Here is a 14,773-nt window from a genome sequence, read left to right as displayed (position 1 = left end):
AGAACATTATCATATGTTCGTACAAGTTGTGCTTGTAGTGAACATTAGGCTTGAAGATTGATGCTTGTTTCCTCTGGGAGGAAATTCAACACGTTTTGGTTGTGTAATTTGGGTCTGCAGAGAGTGACTGACATATTTCCGCATGAAGAAGATTATTTTATCCTCAGATAGAAGTGCTCTTAGCCAAAAACATTCACTCACACATGTCGGTGTGCTCAATTTCACATCAAAATGCAAAAATATACCAAACACAATGCACAAAAACATGGCTTAACCTTGTGTTTGTGATGGCCATCTCCAAATGGGATGCCTGTAGATAAGCGCACAGTTGACCTCACCTTAGGAGTTTAGCCTGGTTCATATGTGCACATAAATTGCGAGAACAGGGGCCATAAAAGCCAACCATTCGATAAACAGGTACTTGATTTGAGGTGCCCCGATGGCCTAGGGGATAAAAAGCACTGAGTGAATCGCAGCGTCCCTGGCTCAAGTTTGCCACTTTTATTCTATGTCATTCCCCATCTCTCTCCCCGCATATCCTGTCATCTCTCTACCTTTGGCCAAAGGAAATATATAGTTGTTCTATTTTCTAATTGTTCACCAGTCAAATATCACCAATGCTTTCAATGGGATCTCTCTAACAGCTCAGCTGTAACATATCAGATGTGACAGTGATTGGCTAATCTCTATAACAGATTCTGCATATGAATAAAGAATCTGTAGGCAAGGCGATAAGCATTCTGGTTAATCGTTTGTAGTTTATTTGTAGTCCAGGTAAACGGTCCGCTTGGAGAGCAAAAGAGGCGGAATACATTGGCTGAAATGCAATCACAAAACCCATTAGCTATTGCCTGCCGATGGTTTCACAGTTTGCAAAACTGTGAAACAATCCGATCGTAGACACCAACTACATTCTTTCGTCTCATATTGCTAATTGAACTGTAAACATTGACTGGCGCGCGCAAGAGGTAGTCTTGGCCCGGATATCCGCTACCTGTTATCTGGATATCTGCTGACTACACCGGAACCCTTGGCTGATAAATCGCCGTCAGACCGATATTGTCACATCCAAGAACTGCCCCCATGATGAACACCGCCATTCCTTAATTGTATTTTTAAATTTCAATTGGAATATACAAGACATATTTAAATTGCTACAGTTCTGTTTCTTTATTGGACTGTAAGGAGTGCACGTAGTCACCCATTGTTTTTTTTTTGTTCTACAGTTTTGACGCCTCAAGTTTGGCATTTTAGCCGTCACCATCTTTATTTTTGTCCGTCACCATCTTAGTTTTTGGCTGTCGCCTTTTTTGTTTTGGGCCGTCGCCATCTTGGTTTTTGTCTGTCGCCATCTTGGTTTTTGTCCGTCGCCATCTTTATTTTTTGCAACCAGAAGTGACATGTGAGGGTGGCGCATATTACAACTGGACATAAGACATAAGACATTTGTAGTGCGACCAAGATGTCCCAATTAACTTTCATGAGATCATAAACTCATGTTTACAATGTTTACTGAGGTAATAAATCAAGAGAGAAGTAGAGTCATTTTCTCATAGACTTCTATACAATCTGACTTCTTTTTGCAACCAGAGGAGTCGCCTCCTGATCCAGTAGAGAGAATGCACGTTTAAGGCATTTCCCCATTGGCTTCTCTATTTTAGACCCGGAGCTTGCCGCCTGGTTCCATTTTATTTCGATGATAATCTCTTTCCATGGAAAGGAAACAATGTGGTGTTTTTAGGTTTACAGGTAACCTCAGGGAAGGGAGGGGAGACACGGCAGGGATGAGTGATCTACCTGGCGATTACGTTCACACGATAGGCCCCGTCAGGCTGTTCAGTTGGCAAATATTCAGACGTCGCATTCATCCCCTCAGGACATAACAACTACTGTAGAAAAACATTATTGTTTTACGATAATTCTCTCGCTGAGTCACCAACTAGAGTCACCAACTCGTAACCAAGCTCTGGTTGAAACATGTTTTTTGGGGGGGCTCACCTCACTAAAAAGCTGGTGACAAATGGTTGAATGGAAGCCCCCCTTAATGGTCGTTTCTGGGAAATAATGACTTGAATCGAGTATGGAAATGTTCCTTCCTGTTCTTTTTTGATATGTTCTATCTTTAAAAAATGATTACCAATTCTTCCTCTTCATGGCATCCATATTTCTCCAACTTGGGGGAAATAACTTCTGCTGGCTGTCCAAATCATATTTCACTGGAATGGAAAGTTGCTGAGATTTTTAGTGATCTTACTGGACATAAATAAAACTGATCCTTCCAACCGTGCTGAGACTGTCTATTAGAGTTCCTCCAGGGTTAATCATCACACACTGACACACGGATGAAGCAGGTTAACGCTGTGAACAGATAAAGCACATACTGTGCATATTCTGTCATCCGTGTAACAATTGTGAGCATCATTGTCACTCAAAGGCAGCAGAATTAAGTTAACATTGAGCTTCCATTTCTTAGAAAAGCATCAGTCACCACGCCTTTCACACCGTGTTACATGAGATCATTGTTCCATGGTAAGGTTTGTGTCACTCCAGAATGACCTGCATGTTGGAACACCAACTCTGTTGCCTGCTCAGATTTGTTTCGGAGGTTTAACAGATGCATCTTTATTTTAAGACGAGGAGAACGTCCTCGACAGCTACAAGCGCAACACGCTGACACAAGTTGTCTACGCGGCGGTGCTGGAGAGCCGCAGGGCCCCTCTGTCTAGAGATATGTAGCAGGAAGTACCAGTTCAAGAGGTTAGCAGAGGTCCCATCTGGGGAGGAAGTGTTCAAGGGGAGGAAAACAGATCTCCAGGGGCAGGAATAGTCAACCAGAGGTCCCTTCAAGACAAGGTCAGAGAGCGTGCAATAAGCATTTTGGAGGGAAGCTTTGCCAAACCTGAGAGCCAACCGGACAGATTCCTCTTTAATCTTGTGTGCAAAAATAGATGTTTGTTTCTTTTGATGGTCCTGGCTTTCTTGTAGCTCCTGGTCTGCTTTCTGGTTTCTAACGTTAGCTAGCTTTAGCGGGCTAGCAGCCCGTCCAAAGCAAGACAAAAACCTAAGAATCCCAATTTGAAACCCTGATCTCAGTGTCGTCATAAAGGCAGTGTAAAACCCCCCCAGTGGTTCTGTTATAAATATTTTGCTGAGTTTTCATTTTTCCGGGAGATTGCAAACCAATGGCTGAGAGAAGGAGAGGTTTATAGATAACCAATCTAAACACTGATAGCGTCATTATTCTAAAGCCATTACATTGTGCAATCTACTTTTACTTCATGATTATAACTTAAAGCAAAAAAAAATAATAATAATAATCTTGTCTGTTGCTACTTTAATATAAAAGGTTGTGATTAGTGGAGCTTCACATCATATTTGGGATTATGGTTAAAAGTGATCTGTCTCAGTACTTTTAGGGCATTCAAGATGGAGGAACCATGAAGTACTTTTGTGGCTCACTCCATTGGTTATCGATGCTTAAGTAGTTGTAATTAGATTTAAACCAAATTCAGCCTCTCAGACCATTCAAGTCTCTCATACGCCGCCTCACCAACACTGAGCTATATTTGCTCACTCAGTATTTAACTCAATGGGCGTGTCCCACGCTGAAACTACTTCCCTATTTCTTTAAGTTCACCCCAGGGTGTCAATTGACAGGAAGAGAGGAAGGCTGTGGATGCCACGTTCTGCATTTTCCTGGCTGGGTATGTGACGGCATGTGTTATGAAATAAAAAAGAGAAGTATTAGGTGTCAGATGAATGATAGTCACACTGTAATGACTTGTATTTTATTTGTGGGAATTACTGCCACCTGGTGTTAACTTAAAGTGTTATGTTTATTCGCCAGTGTATTATATGTGTGGCACATGTGACAGGAAGTAACGTATTCCATTTCCTGGTTTTGTCACAACATGGCTGTGTTGTACTGGAGTGATTGTGCAATAGAATCTTTATCCATCCTGCATTTTCTGGCCCTCTGAGTGGCAATGCCAGTGAATATAATTTACTTTTATAGCTTTAGGTATTTCTGAGGGTTTATTTTGTTAGTTTATTATTAGAAATAGTTTGATGACATGTGCAACATGTAACTGCTGAATATACGTAGATGGCACAGCAATTTGTTTCCATTATTATTATACACATTATTTAAGTTGATCAAAACTAATATGTGATTGTATGTTTTTTACCTGTTTTGTAGTTTCACACTTAAAACCTGTCCATATACAACACGCTGGTCTGTTCCTTGGAGGAAAAGTATGACGAAGAGTTTAGCTGACTGCAAAGCCCAATACAAGACACAGAGTCGACATTGAGTCGGAGCAGAACACACACTGTTGTGACGTCTGGGAGAGAATTACTGGAGGAAACACAGCGCAGAGTTTCAGCTTTCGGAGGGTGCCAAAAATAATCAGCCAGGGTAATCAAGTGTGTCACACCAGGCTGCCACTCCCTTCCCTTCTGACGAGCAGGCACGCAAAGCCGGCACAACGCCGCCACACAACCTGTCTTCCATTTCAGCCTCACAGCTCTCCTCGGCAGAGGTGAAAAAACTCCAGCAGGAGGAGGAGGGGGGGGGGAGGGGGGGGGGGACGTGCAGGAGAGAGAAAAGGCGGCCTGTATTGCAGACGCCGACATCAACAGCGCTCAAAGCCGGCGAGAGCAGACAGAGGTGCTGCCTCTCCTTCAATAGCCTCAGTGTGTGTGTTCTACACCACAGGGAAAATAAAAAAGGGAGGGCAGAGGAAGAGTCAGGCAGGGTGGTGCCTACGACAGCCACACTAACCAGAACCAGAGCCATGCTCCATTAGTGTGAAAGAGAGGAGTTCTGCTTGTCACTGCCTGTTTTTTGACATCTTTCTGGAATTGGAACGTACCGGCTGCAGTCGGGTTACGCAGGTTGAGAGTGACAGGCCTGGAGTCGCTGTACTTAACTTGAGCTTCTGTACAATGAAGGTAGGTTACCTTACTGTGGGTTGATTTGTTTTTTATACCTTGAGCATCCTTCGTTTCAGTGATTTACTAGCCACTGTGCTGCACAGAGAAACGGTTTTCTGCAGGTTGTTTGACGTTTCGTCCTATTTCCTCTCCTTTTCCTAAATCCCGTCCCTGACATAATGGTTTCTATCCTGTTCGGCATAGGCCAGATGGTGGTTTGGCTCTTCCCCTTGCGGTAGATAGTATTTTCGGTCCTGTGCCTCGTGGCGGATGATGTACAGCTGCTCCTCCTGTGCGCCCCGATTCCTTTCCCTCGCTTGGATGAAATGCCCTTGAAAGCAGCAGGGGCAGCAGGCGGATCCGTAGTCAGTCATGACCACTCTGGCGGCAGCACTGCCCACTCGGTTCCAGTGATGAGCAATGGATGGAAGCAGGGAAGGGACATAAAGGGGAGGGAGGACGTGTGGGCTTCTGCAGCAGATTCAGCCTCCCTTCATCTCTCCCTTCTTCCCCTGTTCACCTGGTCAGTCCATCATACATTTGAAATGCTATTGGTCAGGCTGTTCTCATAGAGCATTCATAGCTATACCTACAAAAGTGGACGCACCGTAATTCGTAGATATCCCATAAAATCTATTCATAGGTAATCCATGTCTTCATTAACAATGATCAAAACCTTACTAAGTAGTTATGTTGCCTCAACTTAACTGTATATTTGACGATGTTTAACTTACAAAGTATTGTTGTTGCTTAAACCTAACTATGTATTTCAAAAATGAGGAATTCACTTTTTCCGTACGATATCATACAAACTGTTATGAAGAAACGTGTTGGCGTAGGCAGGTTCAGAAAAAGTGAAATGTAAGACCCACTTCAGTACCGTTGTGAAGTGTTTAATTCGACATTGACTTGTATTCAGTGTTTTCATCAAATGGGTTTTGCAAACTGGAATTCAATTTCACCTTGAGAGGGTGTAAATGTGCAGCTGCAGGAAGACCAGAGGTTGGAACAGAAGGACTCAGTTTCTGCAGAATTGTGTGGAATATTCACTGGAATTGAAAACTTGGCAGGGTCAGAGTTCTCCACTCCTCCTGGAATTAAATCCCATTTTGCCGAAATAGTATGACGCACCTGGTGCCAGGTACAAATGGTCTCACATACTGAGCTGACGACAGACCGAAGACAAGACGCTCAACTAGTGCACTGAGTCAGGTTTCTGGGTATTTGTATAGCTGGTGTAGGCGCTGCTCCAGACGCCGCACAGCATTGGACCCTCAATAAAAAACAGGGAAAAAAATGAAAACCTCAAATGACATTCATAAACTTCTGCAAATGTGCAATGCTGTCCAGCAAACCCCTGCGACTCGGTGACCTTTTCTATTACTCCGTAGTTTAAGTTGTTCCTCGTTAGGTTTCACTCCAGCATTTTTAGTTGTGTGCTGAGAATCCGCGGTCATACCGAGCCTTTTTACTCAGACTTATAAAACTGACCTTGTTGACAAAAAACTCAAGTCCATTGACTTGAGCTTTCAATTGTATCACAGATCCTCATCATTTGCCATGGTGCTGTAGGTTTTCAAACTTCCATAATTCTGATCACCTCTTTTCATCCATGTTTAAAAGTCCAGTGTTCTGTTCTGCTTTGTTCTGGAGTCAAGAAAGTGACCTTGAGTTGAAATTGTTTGTCAACTGCTGTTGCTATGGTGAAGTAGAAGTAGTAGCAAATAAACAAACACAGGACTTTCTCCCAGGAGACTACTGTTCGAGTCCCATGCGAAACCAAGTCAACATTGACTGATTTTCCCATAGTTTTGTTACATATCTTTATAAATGAACCAAGATCTGTTCTTAAAGCTCATCAAGTAGTTTGTTCAATTCAGTTTTATTTTAAAACACAAATCTCAAATTTGCCTCAGACTCAGCCTTTACAGTCTGTAGAACATACGACATCCCCTGTCCTTGGACTCTCGCATTGGAAAAGCAACGACATAATGAAAGTAGTAATGGCAGGAGTAGCACTAATAATAGCATAATAATAATAGAAAAATCATTAGTAATAATAATAACAGCATCAGTGGATGTAATACAATGATAATAAAGGAAATAATAGCAGAAATTATAATAGAAACGTGACTAATAGTAATTTTAGTATTATTATTGTTGTTTTAAGTTTATTTTGAAAAGAGATTGTACAGTACAAGTGGAAACTGAGGTTTGAAGCGTAGGGCCACTGACCATTCGTCTGTGTTTGACAAGTTGTGGTTGAGTTGGGAGTGAGCATGTGTTGCAAAATCAGGTGGCACCACATAACCACGCTAATCCAACAAAAGGAAAATGTAACTTTAAAATGACGAAATGGTGTTTTTAGTCTCCGTGTCACTGATGGCCTCTCCTCCCTCACACGCAGCCGCTGCCCGGCCGTTCTCAGACACAGTCTGAGCACGCTCAGACGGGCCTGCTCTTCCCGGAATAGAAAAATGTTTATGAATGCTAATGAGGCAGCGGCTCGGGTCTACATCACTGCGAGTTCTCTCGTCTGTTTTCAGTGCAAACTAAAACATGCCTGTCAGCGGCGCGTCCTGAGATGAAGGAGATGAGCTGCTTGTGAATGTGAGCGTCTGCCTCGCAGAATGTTTATCTCGCATTACCTGCTGGAATCTGATTGTTAGGGAGTTGTGGACTAAATCTAGTTGGGCTTCCTGAGCCCGCTGCATGATGCTGCGTCACCCTCGGTATCTATGGAGGACATCAGAGAAATGCTTCCTGTCTTGAATCGTCAGATAGCATCGGGGTAGCTCAGACCTGACAATAACAAGCACTGGAGATAAAAGCTCAACCCTGAGGCGGAGCACAAATACAGAAAGTAAAACCATAGCACCATGTGAGGATTAATGCCTGAGTCATTTTCTCTCGCTGAGATTAAATCTGCCAGGATTATTTAAAGGGTACATCTCTTTCATTACATGTTGGGTCTTATTTTAGTCATTTTTGGCAACCATTCCTACCAACAACAATAGCATTTTAAGCACAAATGTCTGGGATCATCTGGGAAGGAGGCAACTGTGGATAAGTGGATAGCAGGGCTGTCCTTCAATCAGAGGATCGGTGGTTCGATCCCCGGCTGCGGGCCCCCCCTGTAGATGTGCCTACGGTGTAGAAATGTGATAGAATATGACTTGGAATCTGACTTGTTTGGATAAAAGCGTCTGTTAAGCGACTGTTATGTAATGACTTTGCACATGGGTCAAGAAACACAAGCAATCAGACAACAAGAACAAACCCCAAGATTTGCTAAATGTATTTGAAAGAAAAATGATATAAATACCTTTGTGTCTTTTGACCACTTGTTTCACATAGAATCAAATAATAGTCATTTTTTCAACATTTCATTAAATATGTGTTTAAGTCGAAGTCTTGAAAAGTCTTGAATTGAGTTTAATCTAACAAGGTCTTACAAGGTGTTAAAAGGTTTTACATTTGATTGGTTCAGGTATTAAGTAACATAAAATGTCGTCGTGCTGGTGAAAGGTTGTGACATTATCAACCTACAAGTGTGATTGACAGTGGATTGGTACAGGAGGCTGGTGAATCTTTCTGTGTGGACCTTTAGTCAGCACCATCAGATAGCCCTGTCGCTGTTGCTAGCTAGTGCTAGTGCTGATTTTAGTGAAATCAAGCACTACTACTACTTATGCCAGGAATCACTTAGACCCAGGGCTTACTTTGTGCCCAAACAGGATCCAAGACCTCTCGGTTTTTTGACTACCTGCTGGAACTTCACCCTCCTAAGCTCGGGACGATGGGGCTGGCGGATTGCACTCTGTCACCAAATCACACTTAGACTTTGAGTTTCATTTATAACATCTTTGTAATATCATTGACAACTTATTGACTTATTAATGTTGGAGCATTTTGCTGGCATTGTTCATTATATTATTCAGATTTGTTATTATTTAGAGCTGGGAAGTAATGAAAAAGATGTGATCTAAATGTGAGCAAATAAAATAAAGAATCCTTGGCTTTGTCATTCCTACTGGTTTTGTCTCATACTTTGGCCATCATGACCATTACGTTGGTATTTAATTGCATTCTTTGTGGTAGTAAAAAGGTCTTAAATGTCTTGAAATGAACCCTGGTAATCCTGCAGAAACCTTGTCCTATTTGTGTATTCTGTAAACATCCATCACAGTTTATATCCTGTCTGGTTGAACTTTGACCGGCCGTACTGAACGTAGGTGTGTGCTCAGTTTCCCTGTGTTGTGAAGAATTATCACTGACACTTAAGGTGCGCTTACTTTTGGTTTTACCGTGCGGTTTGGATAATCTGGCTAATCTGGCTGGCTTGTTTACTGCCTGTGTACGGACTGCAGTTTTGATGCCTTAAGATCAGCATTTTGGCTGTTGCCATCTTGTTTTTTTGTTTTTTTAAGACGTAACCATATTTGGACTTCAGTGGAGTTATCTATAGATGCTGTATACAGCTCTGGTTGCGACCTGTAAATCACAATCTTGCCCCGCCCTAAAGCATACTCTGCTTTATGGTCTATTTGACTCTAAATGGACCATCATTTACCAAATGAACATCATGCTGTATTGAAGAAGACTTGAAACTAGAGATTGAGTCCATAAACTCATGTTTACAATGTTTACTGAGGTAATAAATCAAGAGAGAAGTAGTCATTTTCTCATAGACTTCTATACAATCAGACTTCTTTTTGCAACCAGAGGAGTCGCCCCCTGCTGGCCATTAGAGAGAATGCAAGTTTAAGGCACTTCCTCATTGGCTTCTCTTTTCACAGAGCCCCCTGTTTAAATCCCTCTTGTAACTGTACACCACGAATACTCCGTTTCACTGTCAAACAAGTCACAGTACAGAAGCTAAAGACACCCTAACTTCCGTTTCACTGGGACTTTAAACCTACCTCAGCCTCTACCTGAGGTTGCTCACCACAATGCTGTGGCTTAATGGTGTTGGCACTGGAGCCAATGGACAGCTCAGGAACAGGATGGAGGAAGAGTTACAGCTGGAGGATTAGCAGAGATAAGCTGAATAACTGCACACTGGTCAGTGGGGCTACCACGACACAACATAAACACTGAACAGACCCAATGCCATATGGTCATCAACATCACATAAGCATCTGCCAGCTCCAAACTCTGCCGCCTGCTGGATTTATATTATATGTGTGTATGATTGCTAATGGGCGAACAAATGTATGGATGCTTGCATGCGACCGGTATTTGTCTTTCAGTAAATAATGTGGGCTGCGTACTCTACCCCTGTCAGGAGCAACATGCATGTGCATCATGGGAGCCAGTGGTTGGTTAAATTAACCCTCTCTCTCTCTCTCTCTCTCTCTCTCTCTCTCTCTCTCTCTCTCTCTCTCTCTCTCGGAGAGGCTGAGAGGGCAGGGCCACGGGCTCCCTCCTAAGGCCACACGTGGGTTGGTTCTGAGTTTAGGGATTACAGGGCTGAACTGGAGCCAAACAGCTTTACAGCAGACAGCCAGAGACACGGCCAGCCTGCAGTGCTGAGCCGGGGTCTGGGCCTCCACCAGTTTGAGGTGTGGGGTGATGCAGCTGGGAGGCCGGCCAGAGCGTGAGGAGGAGTCGAGGCCTACATCATTGTTTTATTGTCAAAATGCACTTATTCCCCAGTGTCTGTAAACAGGACATGACTCATGCAAGGGGAGATCATTATAAACGTGCTGACATGTTATTTGTGTGCCCTATGCACATGTGAAAACATGCTCCAAGTTGGTGGAGGGTAATGGAAAACAGCATTAATGACTGCAGTAAGTTGTTTAAATAGCGTGCCTGTTATTTGAGTACATTTACATTTCCTACATTGTTTTGCCACCATTAACCACAGGTGTCATCTTTAATTTGCTTGTTTTGTACATCCAACATCAGGGCTGGACATCGTAGAATAGAACATTACAAATTCCAGTACCTCTAAAGTGATACCGATACAAATGGACTTCCTACTTCATTGATACCCATCATGTGAATGGAAGCGGTTTGTGTGTGTGTGTGTGTGTGTGTGTGTGTGTGTGTGTGTGTCTGTGTGTGTGCGTCCCACTGGCTAGCAATCATCACCGAGCTCATACAGCGGTAACCGCTGACAACGCAGACCCATGGTGGGCGGGACTGCATAGGAGCGGAAGCGCAACGCCCAACGTCCGCTCGCTTTGTCAGCACCGTTGCCGTTGTAAGCACTGTGCACTGTTAGCGCTCTCTGCGCTGTTCAAAAACTGGAGAAGGTTCCATACAACTTGGTAATGGGTGATGAACTCTTTCAGCACTACAGCATTGATTAAAGATTGTGTCCCGTCATGTGACCTCGAATGTAGGAGGAGGTGAGCAGGGAGGGGTGGAGACATGTGGACATTGTAGATGGAGGCAGTCTTTACTGGTGGTTATAGTTGGACCGGAGCTGTGCAGCCTGCTGAGGAGCAGCAAGTGATGTAGGGATTAATACAAGGACAAGCGTTCCTACTGGTGAAACTTGTCTGTAATACAAACCTTTCAAAGATCCATCTGGTGTTGAGTTGCCTCTCTATAAACTCACTCAAACAGCAACTCGATCAGAAATATTCAACTACTCTAGAAGGACCAGCTGTTTAGGCATTCCTGGCTATTTAAGTGTGACCGAATTAACACACAGTTAGGCGCATAACAATCAATGCAGTGACATGTGCACACAGTCATCTGAATAATAAAAACACAATATTCAGCTTCTAAATGTTGTCATTTTGAGTCATCTCAACAAATGTTTTTTGATATTTATGTCATGTACAGCCTACACAAGTTGTTACTCACAGAAACCTGGCACACTGAGTCCAAAGCTTTTTATTATTTGCTGTGGAAATTTGCATTAGAAATAAAAACTAAATTAATGACGTGGTTGCCAAACGGGGCTAACGAACGAGAAAACGTAAGCACTAACCTGCCATTTTCTTTTTTAGTATTTGTTAGTCTTTCCACTGTTGCAACAATCTCTAACTCTGGTTTAAGAGTTTGAAAGAGAGACTGAATGAAACATGTAAAAAAAAAAAAATCACTCCTCTCCTAACTACTGTACAGTCTGGCTGGTCACTGTAAAGATAGAGACGAGAGAGACAAAAATAACCCCACAGTCTAATCAAAGGCAGCTGTCTCAAATGCTCAAAAGCTCTCTGCAATCAAACAGATGTAGTGGCTGTTAACTGCTGCTGCTTTACCTTAAGCTGCACGGTCATCATTAATGCTAAAGGGAACCAACTGTCTTTGATAGTGCTGTAGGGCGGGCTCAGTATTTAAATTAGTGTGTACCTAAAATTGGATTGGACCATGGAGTCAAGACTTTGTAGCAATTTCATGTTTCAGTTCAGGTTTTTAACAGTGGCGACAGCAATTCTGGTATAGTTTTTAGTAATCTTGCCCAAATGTGATCCTGGAGACCCCCACTGTACACGGAACTACCACAGAAGAGGTTTGAGTTCTTTGGCAGGTGTTTATATTTCTGTCTTTGATCTCAACTACATAGATGTGTGGAGATGGGCATGATTCCAGCAACGGGGGCCACTTTACGCCCCTCGCCCTATTTGGCGTCACTACATTGTACAGATGTGTTGTTGGGATCAAAATGAAGGCCGAATTCAAAGATGGGTTTGATCTGAGCAAGGGCGACGGAAGGGAGGGGATAGTAAGTGGGGAAGGGGCCATTGGCAACCCCACGGCAGCGCCATGGTTAACATCGCCCAGAGTTGCACTTCCACAATGGCCGGTAAGGGAATTTCTGTCCTCATTTGTCCTCTGAGAGACCATCTTAACTCCTTTTATAATTAACTATACTGGGCTCTACATTCTCAGCATCTCTCTTTGCTGCACTTTACGTGAACCGTCACCATGTGGGAAACATTTAGCTCCTTTTGATTAAGCTCTGTAATGGCCCATAAGAGAGGCATTCTGTTCCAGCTTATCGTATACTGTAATTAGGATTATTTTCCTTGTTATATAGAGTCGTTAAGAATTTGTTTCCTTGAGGCATGTTTGCAGCAAAGATCCTCAGACGTTACAGTGCAGAATCAGAACTTTGGATCTCTACCCAAACCTATTAGCTGTGTTATCTCCTTCTTTACGCTGCATGGTTGCTTTGGTTTCGATAACATCCTTGGCCCACTTGATACACGCCCGTTGTTTGGGTGATGATGTCATTATATGGAAATGGATAGGGGCCGAGGCAGGGGAATAGGAGGGGGGGGGCGGGAATCACCCTGAACATCAGCACCCTGAACATCAGCACACAGATGGGAGTGGATGGGAGTCAAACATTCCTTGTAAACTTTATTTGTTTAAAGAATAGCTCGGCGGGTCGGCTGGCCGAGCAGCTGTTGCTTGTTCTGCATTGAAGACCGTGGTAGTGATAGTATCATTTTAAGCACTCTTTTGAGGCCTTTGATTAGCAGTTGTAAAGTAGTGATAATCGGACACGGTATGTGTCATCCATGTGAAGCTGTAGGCTGAAATGTGAGGACAGTTTTACCGAGGTAAAGCTCACAGCAGCCGTGCCTCCACAGCTAATATGGTACATCCAGGTGGTTTCCCCAGAACTTTTCCTCACCGCATAGATTCTCTTGTTATAAATAAAGCCCATCTGATGATATCACCACCGGGGCTTGTTCAATCTTCTGTTGTTGTGCTTCTTACTTGCTGCCCCTTCCTGTTTAAATTAAGACCCTCCTCATCTGTGGGGCACCAGGGCTCCCGCTGCCACACGACCCAGTTTCCTCTGGAGGAACTCCCTCCCCTCTTCCTGTGAACGCCCCTCCTCACAAGTCTCCGAAGGGAGGCCAGAGCTAAAGAGGTGTCCAAGGGTGAGGAGCTTCATTTAAGCTCGGGGATGGAGGCACGGAGGAAAGGGTGGTGATGGGCCTGGAGTATAGAGGGACTAAGTAGGCAACATGTGGTGTCTGCAGTGTGCCTCGGACAGGTCCTTGCTGGAGCTGGAATCAGACAGCTGGTAAGCCCAATTTGTGTGTCCCTGCTGGTGGTTGAGTGTGTGCAGAAGTCGCTACTTACTCTCTGATTTGGCTCCGAATTTGTCTCGTGAGGCAGGTTGTACATTTCACTGATGGTCCTTCCTGTATTCGGGGACCGCTGCCAGACTCAACTGAGATCAATAGGGAAAGAATTTATGAATTGATGTTACTCCTTATTGGATGAGTTGCCTTTAATGCAGTGGGTTTTGTGCCGGACCAGAGCTGCTGATGAAATTAATTTGTGATACAGCAAAGGATTGGGCTCCATTGATGAGCCGGTAGCTCATTTTCCGTCTGCGTGCCCAACAAGTGAATGCAGCTGAATCATATTTTACGGTTCCTCCTCTGGTGTCCTCTAACTCGACTTTAATCATCTTAAACAGATTCTGAAGAGTCACTCAAACGTGAACAACACGCGTGACAGTCAGTGTGAGTCCATAGCAAAACAAAGACAAGCGAGCGACACAGCAAGAACAGGCTCCTCTTGGCGAGGCCGCTCAGCGGCACCAAGAGGGCGTCTCCAGGGGAGGTGTTGACACCAGAGCTGTCCTCGCATCACCTGCCCCCTCCGCCGGATCCATCGCATCACCCTCCACTAAAATCATTAAAATTGTATCAGCCAGCAATTTATGCACCGTCATGGTGTGCCCGGGCCCTTTTGTGGGTTTCTCTAATGAAATGCTGTCTCCGCCGCGTGTGAAAGGAGTAGTCAACGTTGATTTATTCGATTACATCTTTTCCTCAACCTAACTAAGTATTTCATAATGTTTTCCTTGACATAACTCAGTAGTTTTGTTGCATAAACCTTTCTAAGT

The 14,773-nt window shown here is 43.7% G+C and overlaps 1 protein-coding gene across 6 annotated transcripts in view; it reads left to right on the top strand.

Moving 5' to 3' along the window:
• The window catches only part of iqsec1b (IQ motif and Sec7 domain ArfGEF 1b), a 209,757-nt gene that overhangs the window by 170,204 nt on the left and 24,780 nt on the right, over nucleotides 1-14,773 (top strand). The window contains exon 1 of one of the 6 annotated variants that reach the window (XM_031875358.1): nucleotides 12,653-13,939. The exons of the other annotated variants lie outside the window; for them this stretch is intronic. Within the exon in view, the coding sequence (XP_031731218.1) occupies nucleotides 13,881-13,939 (59 nt within the window). The 5' untranslated portion in view covers nucleotides 12,653-13,880. Of the gene's footprint in view, nucleotides 1-12,652; nucleotides 13,940-14,773 lie in introns of those variants that run through there. 6 annotated transcript variants of the gene reach the window in all.

The sequence above is a fragment of the Anarrhichthys ocellatus genome, unplaced genomic scaffold, assembly GCF_004355925.1.
Source record: "Anarrhichthys ocellatus isolate YVR2014 unplaced genomic scaffold, GSC_Weel_1.0 scaffold90, whole genome shotgun sequence".
NCBI classification, from domain to species: Eukaryota; Metazoa; Chordata; class Actinopteri; order Perciformes; family Anarhichadidae; genus Anarrhichthys; species Anarrhichthys ocellatus.
This window is presented reverse-complemented; position numbering and strand designations above follow the sequence as displayed.